The 10,892-nt window shown below is 39.9% G+C and overlaps 2 protein-coding genes across 2 annotated transcripts; one reads left to right on the top strand and one right to left on the bottom strand.

The window, feature by feature from the left end:
• Positions 1 to 230: 230 nt before the first annotated feature.
• On the bottom strand, positions 231 to 4,205 carry EAH_00038700 (chorismate synthase, putative; the record flags this gene model as incomplete). Its single annotated transcript, XM_013395431.1, has 4 exons — positions 231 to 284; positions 1,410 to 1,754; positions 2,290 to 2,366; positions 3,743 to 4,205. The coding sequence occupies 4 exons, from the start codon at positions 4,203 to 4,205 to the stop codon at positions 231 to 233; spliced, it is 939 nt and encodes a 312-aa protein (XP_013250885.1).
• A 1,256-nt stretch (positions 4,206 to 5,461) lies between these two features.
• On the top strand, positions 5,462 to 10,646 carry EAH_00038710 (hypothetical protein, conserved; the record flags this gene model as incomplete). The annotated part of the gene is made up of 10 exons (XM_013395432.1): positions 5,462 to 5,897; positions 6,145 to 6,286; positions 6,545 to 6,599; positions 6,816 to 7,131; positions 7,361 to 7,444; positions 7,701 to 7,753; positions 8,505 to 8,704; positions 9,038 to 9,126; positions 9,557 to 9,568; positions 10,501 to 10,646. The coding sequence occupies 10 exons, from the start codon at positions 5,462 to 5,464 to the stop codon at positions 10,644 to 10,646; spliced, it is 1,533 nt and encodes a 510-aa protein (XP_013250886.1).
• Positions 10,647 to 10,892: the final 246 nt, after the last annotated feature.

Consider the following 10,892-nt stretch of genomic DNA (forward strand, 5'->3'; position numbering starts at 1 on the left):
TTATATATAAATACAAATTTATTTATTATTTAATTATACTGCATGAGACATAATATTATTTAGATAAATATAAATATATTTATTTTTATTTGCATTGATGAATTAAATTAGTCGTATTACCTCTAAAAATTATATCTACTAACATTAATAATAAATATTATTTAAATTAAATTAAATTAAATTATAATAAATTAAATAATATTTAAATAAAAGCAAACAAACCAAAATCGTCATAGCCTCCACCACCGGCACTGCACGCGAGACAACGCACGGGTCGTGGCGCCCTGCATACAAAACCCTAAACCCTAAACCCTAAACCCTAAACCCTAAACCCTAAACCCTAGACCCTAAACCCTAAACCCTAAACCCTAAACCCTAAACCCTAGACCCTAAACCCTAAACCCTAAAATTTAAAGAGAAGATTGCGTAATGCCACTACAAATGCAATAACAGATTTATTTTTGGTTTATACTTTGTTATAGAGCCGTGCACATATATATAATATATATAATATATATTATATATTATATATATGTATTATGCATAAAACAATAGAGATAAATATAGGCATGCATATATATACAATATATGCCGAAACAAATATATATATATATATATATATACATATATATATATATATATATTTATAGTAAAGATAAACAGATACGTAGATAGACAGATAAACAAATACACAAATAATTGCATAGAAAGACGCAAACAGGTGTGATAGAAAGTCTTTCTAATAAGCATTTATTTATTTATATTTATATTATATATAATATATTATATATATTTATATTTATATTTATATTTATATATTATATTACCTTTAATTTGTAATGCATGCACTTCACCTAAAAGATTTGCAGTCTGCTGCAGCGAAGAAATCGAAGAGGGCGGCTTAAAGGCAACGCGAAAGTAAATGTTTGAGCCTGAATATAAATAAATAAATTAATTAATTAATATTTATTTATTTAATTTAATCTATTTAATTAAATATATAGTTAATTTAATTTAATTTAATTTATTGTATTGACTTTATTTATTTTGTTTTGTTCGTTTGTTTGTTTGCAACGCGAAAGTAAATGTTTGAACATGAAAATAAATAAATAAATTAATAACTAATTAATTAATTAATTAATTAATTAATTAAATAATTAATTAACTAATTAATTAAATATTTATATTTATTTATTTCAATAGCTTTGCATATATTTATATTTTATTATATTTTAATCTTCACCTGTGCTGATGCCTCCGAGGGTGCCTCCAGCGTTATTTGTTTTTGTTTGTAAATTTTCTGCTGCTCGTTTTGATTGTTTAAGATATTTAATTATTTGTTTTTGTTTATTGCCGATGCTTTGTTTATTATTTTGTATTATTTGTGTGTTGCTGCTGAGAGCAGCAACTGCCTCATCTGCCCTTGCTGCTGCAGCAGCGCAGCAGCAAGGGCAATCCATAGAATCATCAACAGCAGATTTGCTGCTGCTGCTGGCCTCTCCTGCTGCTGCTGCTGTTGCTGCTGCTGCTGTTGCTGCTGCTGCTTCTTCTGTTGCTGTAGCCGGTGCTGCTGCTGTTGCTGCTTCTGCTACTTTATCTGTTGCTGCTGCTGCTTCTGCTGCTGCTGCTTCTGCTGCTGCTGCTGCTGCTTCTCCTGTTGCTGCTGCTATTTGATGTTTTTGTTTGTCTTTGTTTATGAAGATGTCGTTGTGTGCACTTCCTCTCATTTTTGCAGCTTCGAATCCCTTTCCTATCTAAACATAAAAATAAATAAATAAACAAATAAAACAAACAAATAAATAAATTAATTAATTAACTAAATTAATTAATACATAGAAATCAAATAAATAATAAAATAAATAACTCATTGGTGAGAAAATTTATAAACAAAACAAATAAACAAACCCTAAAAAAATAAACAAATAAAACGAATGCTAGATGAACAAACGTCTAACAAACAAAACCATAAAAACATCACTATAAATATCTTCATTTATAAAATATATATTTTTATTTTGAAAAAAAATTATAAACAAAAGACAAGGAGAAGAGTGCTGTCAGCCAATATATATATATATATATATAATATATTTTATTAATAAAGTAATTATATTGATGTTTTTATAGTTTTGTTTGTTAAGCGTTTGTTCACAAATAATATAAAAAATATTTACTTAGAAAAGCAAAAAAATGTCTATTTAAATATATTATTATTTCAACCAACAACCAACAAGTACAAACCCACAAAAATAAGGGTTTAGGGTTTAGGGTTTAGGGTTTAGGGTTTACCTCAAAACCCTTGACAGCTGGAATGGAGAACATCGCATGCGCCAGCACAGCAGGAAGCTTATCGAAGACAGGCTCTCCTGCACACAAACCCTAAACCCTAAACCCTAAACCCTAAACCCCAAACCCTAAACCCTAAACCCTGCTTCTGCTTCTTATACCCTCATGAACAGTTGCTTTACAAACCCTAAACCCTTGTCGTAAACAGCTGTGGAATAAACCCTAAACCGCAAGCTGCATATTAAACCCTAAACCCTAATCGTAAATCACAGACCCTAAACATAAGCAGGTGCTTTAATAAACCCTAAACCCAAAGCTTCAACCCTAAACCCTAATCATAAACCCTAAACCCCAAGCAAAGGCAGCTGCTTTTATAAGCGTTAAACCCTAATCATAAATAGCTGCATTAACAAACCCTTAGGCCTTAACCCTAAACCCTAAACCCTAAACCCTCGACCTGCCAATTCCTTTTGGGGGGTTTTGAACTACACAGCAAACGCAACCTCCAGTAGAGTCTTCTTCTGTCTTAACCTGAAAATAAGTTAAAATGCAAGTAGAAACAAATAAATAAATAAATAAAATAAGAATAAAATATTTATTTACTTATTGATAAATAAAGTAAATGATAGTAATAATAATTATATTTTTATTTTTATTTAAAGGGCAAAGAAATATTAATTAAAAACAACTCATTTAAAAGACGAATGCAACTAAACCCTAAACCCTAAACCCTAATCCCTCCTTATACGTCTGTTGGAATAAACCCTAAACCCTAAACCCTAAACATCTGTTTTTCATAAACCCTAAACAAAAAGGCAAAGACAGCTGCTTTAAGCGCAAAACCCCAAAACAGCTCTAAAACCCCGAAAAACAGCAGCTTGAATAAACCCTAAACCCTAAACCCTAAACCCTAAACCCTAAACCTTGAATGGAAGCCTTCCTGCTGGTATTATGTATGTTTTTGTTGAGGGTTTTAACAATACTACTAAACTATTATGATTTATTTGCTAGACAAACAGAAGAATGTTATTAAAATGCATATCTTAAATACAAATAATATAGAAAATAATTTCTATGTTCACCTGAAGGAGATAGCGAGCTATAGATACTGCAGTTGGTGCGTGAGGGCATCTTGTGTGTATATTGTATTGATTTGTTTTGTTTTGTTTGTTTTTGTTTGCTTCCTCTTCAAGAAGCAGCAGCGTAGCTGCAGATACACCCGAATATACCGCGCCATTACAGTCTATTAGAGTATTTTGCTGCAAGTTCAGGTGTATGCATCCTTCTCGCTCAATTCTTTCTCTTGTTGGTGGCTGCTTGATGAATTCTTCTTCTACTTCTTTAGGCAAACGATGGGGGCCAACAGATAATACAAAAGCAATAACTTGCGAGCCTGCAAAACGAAGGAAAGAAGCTTCAACTGCTGCTGCAGCAGCAACACGTGCTGCTGTCTCACGGGCGCTGCTGCGACCACCGCCGCTGCTGCTGCCAATTCCATACTTCAATAAATATGTTAAATCTGCATGACCCGGCCTTGGAATGCATTGCAAATGACCTCCAGCAGCAGCAGCAGCAGGTGCAGCAGCAGCAGCAGCAGCAGCAGCAACAGCAGCAGCAGTTCCTCCTGCGCCGATATTGCGGTAATCCTCTTTTCGCACGTCTTTATTCGGAATAAGAAGAGCAATAGGGGTGCCCAGAGTGAAGTTGTTCTCTACACCACTTAAAACCTGACAGCGGTCTTCTTCTGATCTGCTGGTGCTGCAGAAACCTGCAGGAGAACGACGCCGCTGCAGCTCCCGCTGCACACAAGATAAGCAAAAAGGAAGGCCTCCTGGTAACCCATCAATTATACAGCCCACTGCAGCACCATGGGACTCCCCAAAGGTTGAAACGCGCAGAGATGTTCCAAAAGTAGACATTATTGAATTTGCAGCTGGAGGGGAATAACGACCATAAAGAACAGCTAAAGGCGAGCGGTATGGAATGAAATCAAATATTATTCAAATAACAAAAAGAATAAAGCAAAAAAGAAACAAATAATGATAAAAAACAGGAAAGAAACTCCCCGCAACGGGAACGCCGATGCAAGTTGAATACCCGAAGATGTTGGAGAAATGAACAGCCTCAGCGATAAATTTGTACCAAAGTTCATCAAAAATAAAAACTAAAATCAATAATAAGCATTTAAAAGCATAAAAATTTTAAACTTTTCATGAAATCAGCAGATGTCTCGAATCAAAACGCAGCAACGTACGCAACGATGCGAGGGGCCCCACGGCCGACAGAGAGGCGATAAATTGAAAGGGTTTTCTTCATAGAGACGCCCTGGAAAAAAGAAGTAATTACATATTTATTGCAAACAATTATATTTATTATATACTTTGTTTCAGTGTTGATCAGCTTAAAGCTCCATGTATGATGAATGCTCATCTTTTGAGGTGTACAACCAACTGACCGAAGTACTCGCATTTGGTATGCGAAAACTGCAGCTGCGACCTGCATTCACCATTCTGAATGTAGATCTTTATGAAAAAATACTATTTAATCACAACTAAACCTTATTCATTTAATGAATAAGGGCTTATTTGTTTGTTTCATAATCAAAAAGCAGTTGTTGAACACCGAATTTCAAGTCGATCCACCGGTTTGCAATTCAGCCTTCTTGTGGTCTGCTCGCAGCTTCTTAACACCAAACAGAGAAAAGGAAGAGGAAACCAACGAAACTTGGGAGGCTTTTAATCCTTTTCCTTGTGGTTTTTGTTAGAATAAAACAAGCCTCTTGTTTATTTTCAGTTAATAGCAGATTTCCCTCGTTCAGTTCCAGGGTCGCCTCGGTGCGTAGCCGGAAGCCCCAAGGCACAGAAGAGAGCAGAAAACCATGAAAAAGCAACTACAATATAAATACCTTTTTCCCCTTCTTTCTTCAAATAAAACGGAAACGAAATAGGAAAATGATGTGCAGGGATTTATTTTCTCTTGGTGTTTTTCGTTAGCCGCCCGCCAACGCAGCGTTTCTTGAATTTGTTTTGAATACCCGCGTAAGACAGTTAAGCCCCTTTAAACGAAATGACTCAGCGCAAAAAGAAGTAATATATTTAGCAAGCGAACTCCTTACCATATCGAGGAAGTATTCCGTTGTCTATACACCCCAATTGCAGGCATTTCAGACCTGCAGATGGTGGCCTCAGAAACAGCAGCAGCGGAGGCAACCTCCGCTGCATCTGCTGCACCTGCAGCAGCAGCAGAAACAGTAGCTGCAGCAACAGCAACAGGAGCAGCAGCAGCACCACCACCACCAACGGAAACTCCAACACCAGCACCAGCAGCAGCAGCAAGAACAGAAAAAGCAGCAGCTGAAAAAGCAGCGCCCACAGAACAAGCAGCAGCAGCAGCAGCAGAAGACGCAGCGTCAACGGGAACAGCAGCAGCAGCAGCAGATGGCAGTGGGTCAAAGGAAGAGACAGAAGCCGCTACGAGCAGCACTGAACAAAAAGACAGCAACAACCTTGCTCTCTTTGCAGCTCCCAGCAATATAAACAAAGAAAAACTTCGACGGATTTTAGAGAGAAGGAAAAGGGCGGAGCAGCGCATTAAAGAGGCCCAAAATGCCTGTAAACCCTAAACCCTAAACCCTAAACCCTAAACCCTAAAACGCCTCATATTCGTGCGCATACAGTGGTTTAGGGTTTAGGGTTTGAAGCTGTTGGCTACACCTTTGGTCGCAATGCGAGTCTTATCTTGCAACTCAAGATTCACACTGAGACAAAAGTGTAGACACACGCACGTGCTAGGGGTTTAGGGTTTAGGGTTTAGGGTTTAAGTTGTTTTTGCTGCGTTTGGGGTGTACGTACACCTCAGCATCTGCAGCGGCGGAGCAGCGCGAAGAACAGCCCGAAAGCTTCGATGGTGAAGCAGCAGCAACAGCAGCAGTTGGAACCATAGAAAAAGAAATAGAGAGAAGTATAAAAGAATTAGACAAAATTAAAGATAAATATTGTAAGCAAATTGATGCAATAAAACAAAACGCACAAAGACGCAGACAAGAACTGCAAGAAGAAGAAGACATCAAAAACAAGGGCAAGAAGTCCACCCATAAACCCTAAACCCTAAACCCTAAACCTTTTCCAAGGCTCTACTCTTCCTCAAACCCGAACGTTAACTCGACAACCTAAACCCTAAAGGTGGTTTCCGTCCGAAGCGCACACGAGGGTTTTGTGGTTTAGGGTTTAGGGTTTAGGGTTTTGCTCTGATCAGAGAGGCAAGAGGCGGAGGCGACTGTCAATAAAAGCATTCAACACCAGAGGGCTCTACAGGTTGGACTACGGGTTTCTATTAAACAGACAGGGTTTAGGGTTTAGGGTTTAGGGTTTAGGAATCTGAGGCTAAGGGCTTTACCTCTGCTTACAGGAGCGATCTATCTAAAGCTTTGTACTACAGAATTATTGCTACGTTGGGTTTAGCGTCTAGGGTTTAGGGTTTAAGGTTAAGGGGGGTTTAGGGTTTAGGGTTTAGGCGTCTTCTTTCTGCAGAGCAGTCGCTTGGCAGCTCTCCCCAACCTGTTGCTCGATACAAAATCCACAGCTGCTTCTAAGCAGCAGCAGCAGCAGCAGCAGCAGCAGCAACAGCAGCAGCAGCAGCAGGGGGAACATGAAGGAGAGCAGGGGCTGCAGCAGCAGCAAGTGCCGAAGCAGCAGCAGCAGCTGCAGCAGCTGCAGCAGCTCGACAGCATTTTAAAATCAGTAAACTTAGAAGAAAAATTACTACAAGAATTAAAAAACCTCAAATTGGGAGAACAAGCGATGTTTATTGAGGATGCTAAACGCAAAGATCAAAGATTTGTTGATTGTAAACCCTAAACCCTAAACCCTAAACCCTAAACCCTAGCTCTAAACCCTTTAATCTATAAACCCTAAATAGCAGCAGCAGTTTAGTGCGCATTCACCTTCGCTGCCCCTCCGCAGAGTGTAAAGTTTAGCAGTTTTAATAAGCAAGGTAAGATTAGGGTTTAGAATTCAACCTGCAGGGTTTAGGGTTTAGGGTTTAGGGTTTTGCTGTTTCGAGCTGCTGCATAAAGGCATAAGCGAGCAAAAAGAAGAGTTGAAGGCGACGGCGGCTCTAATGAATGCGGAGTATGACGCCCTCAGGCAGCAAGCAGACAGTAAACCCTAAACCCTAAACCCTAAACCCTCAACCCTAAACCCAATGAATGCGGAGTATGACGCCCTCAGGCAGCAAGCAGACAGTAAACCCCAGACATTAAACCCTAAACCCTAAACCCTACACCGCAGCTCTTATTTAAAACCTCCTAATGCATCGCCTGCCGGATCCAGCAAATGCAAAGGCTCAACTGTACACATTAGGGTTTAGGGTTTAGGGTTTAGGGTTTAGGGTTTAGCTTTCTGTACCGTTTGCAGTCGAGCTTCTGCGACTCGAACAAGTGATGCTTGAGCAGAGGAAGCAAGTGCTGGTGATTGACCCTAAACCCTAAACCCTAAACCCTTAACCCCCTAAACCCTAAACCCTAAACCCTAAACCCTAAACACTGGGGGTGCCTCTTTATGTTTGCAGGACGCATTTAGAAAAGAAATCGACGAGTTATTCGAAAAGCGGAAGAATCTGGTAGCCTGCAGCTTTAAAACCCTAAACCCTAAACCCTAAACCCTAAACCCTAAACCCTAAACCCTAGGCTCCTCCAAGATTAGGCCTCAAAGGGAAACTCAAGCCATATCTACTAACTCGCATTGGTTAAACCCTAAACCCTAAACCCTAAACCCCAAACAACTAAAGTCTCAGCCCTGTGCGGCAAATCCCGTGAAGCCCGAGCCCATAAACCCTAAACCACTAACCCTAAACCCTAAACCCTAAACAGCTGTTTTCAGGAGGAACATGAAATTATTGAAGAAAGAGACAAACGAAGAAACAAATGGACCGACAAAATGACAGAAGAAAGACTGCGGAGTCAGCAGAATGCGTCAGATATCAAAGCTCAACACAATCAACATATCGAGGTACCCTAAACCCTAAACCCTAAACCCTAAACCCTAAAATCTAAAGAGCGTAAACCCTAAACCCCCTACTTCTAAGCTCTCCAGGTGAGTAAACGGTAATATGTTTTTTTCGTTTGTGCTGAGTAAATATAGACATTAGGGTTTAGGGTTTAGGGTTTAGGGTTAATATATATATATATATATATATATTGTGTTTATAATTTTGTTTAGGAATTGGAGCTACACCTCGAGTCTCTTCTAGCTGCTTTTCAGCTGCGACAAGAGCAATTAACTTTCAGCGTTCTGCTTCTTACAGAGAAAACAACGACAAATGCTGTAGCCTTCAGCGCTCAGAGGTTTAAACTTAATCAGTGCAGAGAGGCTCTGACAGATATAGCTGCGAAGTTTAGAGACGTCAGCAAAAAATACCTGTAAACCCTAAACCCTAAACCCTAAACCCTAAATTTTAAGCTCCAGACACGAATCAGGAAACCCTAAACCCTAAAACCTTGTAAATTCCAGACACAAAAACGGAAACCCTAAACCCTAAACCCTAAACCCTAATTGATTTTGGTGGCCTTCCTTCACTTTGGTCCATTAGGCACAAGCCTTTGGGCTGCGGGTTTGGGGTTTAGGGTTTAGGGTTTAGGATGCGTTTCGCTTGTCGTGCGAAGGGCACGCGTGCAGCGTTCGGCGGCTCTCAGCAGGTGGATTAAGGTTTAGGGTTTAGGGTTTAGGGTTTAGGGTTTAGGGTTTGTGTTTAGATTAGAAAACGTCCAGGCTAGCACAGAATGCAGACGACTGTGGAAGCAACACGAAAAACTTCAAAGGGGTTTTGATGAAGAACGAAAGAGTCATCAAACCCTCTTTAAACAACTCTGGGCCCATGAAGAGAGACAAGTCAAACCCTAAACCCTAATCCCTAAACCCTAAACCCTAAACCCTAGATAGGCCCTAAACGATACTGTGAAAATCCGAAACCCTAGGCGGCAAACCCTAAACCCTAACCCCTAACCACTAAACCCTAAACCCTAAAGGCTATACCCTAAAAGCTAAACCCTAAACCCTAACCACTAAACCCTAAACCCTAATCGCTAATCCCTAGCCACTAAACCCTAAACCCTAAACCCTTGGGTCACAGCAAACCTTCTTCAAAGTACTTGAAACAGATGCATACGAATTCGCCGTTCACGCGTTGGATCCCAAATAAAGACATAGGGCTTAGGGCTTAGGGTTTAGGGTTTAGGGTTTAGGGTTTAGGGTTTAGGGTTTGTTGCGTTTAGATAATGGAGTTGGTGAGTCGGGTATCGTCTGCTGATTCGTTAATTCATAAAAAGTATTTAGGGCTGGTTTACGAATACCCTAAAGAAGAAAGCGAAGAAATAAACAAAGAATTGTGTTTAGACTTTGATGAAGATTTACATTTAAAAGAACGACTCAGCTGCAGCAGCGGGGTGAAGCCTAGCAGCAGCAGCAGGAAAACAACTGATAGCTTCATGCTGCAGCAACGATTATGCAGCAGCAGCAGCAGCAGCAACAGAAACAGCAGCAACACAAACAGCAGTGATGCATCATTTCCTCCGACAAAAATTAAAGCAGTGCTTCTTCTTATTCTAAAAACATGCGGTTTTCTTCTAGACGCTCATGTAAGGGTTTAGGGTTTAGGGTTTAGGGTTTAGGGTTTAGGGTTTAGGGTTTAGGGTTTAGGGTTTAAAATACGAAAATACAGGGTTTAGGAACTGCGGTAAATTTAAAGTGTACGCGCTTCGCTTCAGAGCCCAACAAGTCAAGCCCCAAACCCTAAACCCTAAGCCCTAAACCCTAGACCCTAAACCCTAAACCCTAAACCCTAAACCCTAAACCCTTGTGCGTTCAGCATCGAGATCTGCCCGATTCGCTGCCGGAGGAGCACCGCAACTTTTTGCAGATTTTGCATTTGTTAGAAATAATTGGAGTGGAGACAAAACAAGACCTCTTTGTCCTCATTGATCTCTTCTATAAAGGTCAAACCCTAAACCCTAAACCCTAAACCCTAAACCCTAAACCCTAAACCCTAAACCCTAAACGTTTGGGGTCCCACGTTGAAGGAGCCCTCGTTGTTGGCGCTTTGATTTAAGCTGAGTGCTGTGGAGAGGAAGTACAGGAATTTTCCTTCGGATATAGGGTTTAGGGTTGTTTAGGGTTGTTTAGGGTTTAGGGTTTAGGGTTTGGGGTGTATGTACACCAGGCCAGGATGCAGATGATGATGCTCTTTACGCTGAAGCGGATGATGTTTTAAAAGTTTTGGAGGAATTTCAGGAAGCGAAGGCAGCAAACGACTTTGATCTGGCCAGCGAGCAAAGAAGCAAAAGAAAGGCAAACCCTAAACCCTAAACCCTAATCAGCCTTGAACGACCCAAAACCCTAAACCCTAAACTTTAAACCTTAGCTTCTCCAGTGCGATTTAATGCAGCAGTTCTTTCGGTGTACTTTCGGTTGGGTTGATTGAGATAAAACTGCACAAGCGCGGAGGTTTAGGGTTTAGGGTTTAGGGTTTAGGGTTTGGGGTTTGTAGGGCAAAGAAGAATCTCAGCAAGAGACATTTAAAAGACTAAGGCAAGAAATAAAAAGGAGGTTTAT

The sequence above is a fragment of the Eimeria acervulina genome, genomic scaffold (genome assembly GCF_000499425.1).
Source record: "Eimeria acervulina Houghton genomic scaffold, Eah_scaff443, whole genome shotgun sequence".
Lineage (NCBI taxonomy): Eukaryota > Apicomplexa > Conoidasida > Eucoccidiorida > Eimeriidae > Eimeria > Eimeria acervulina.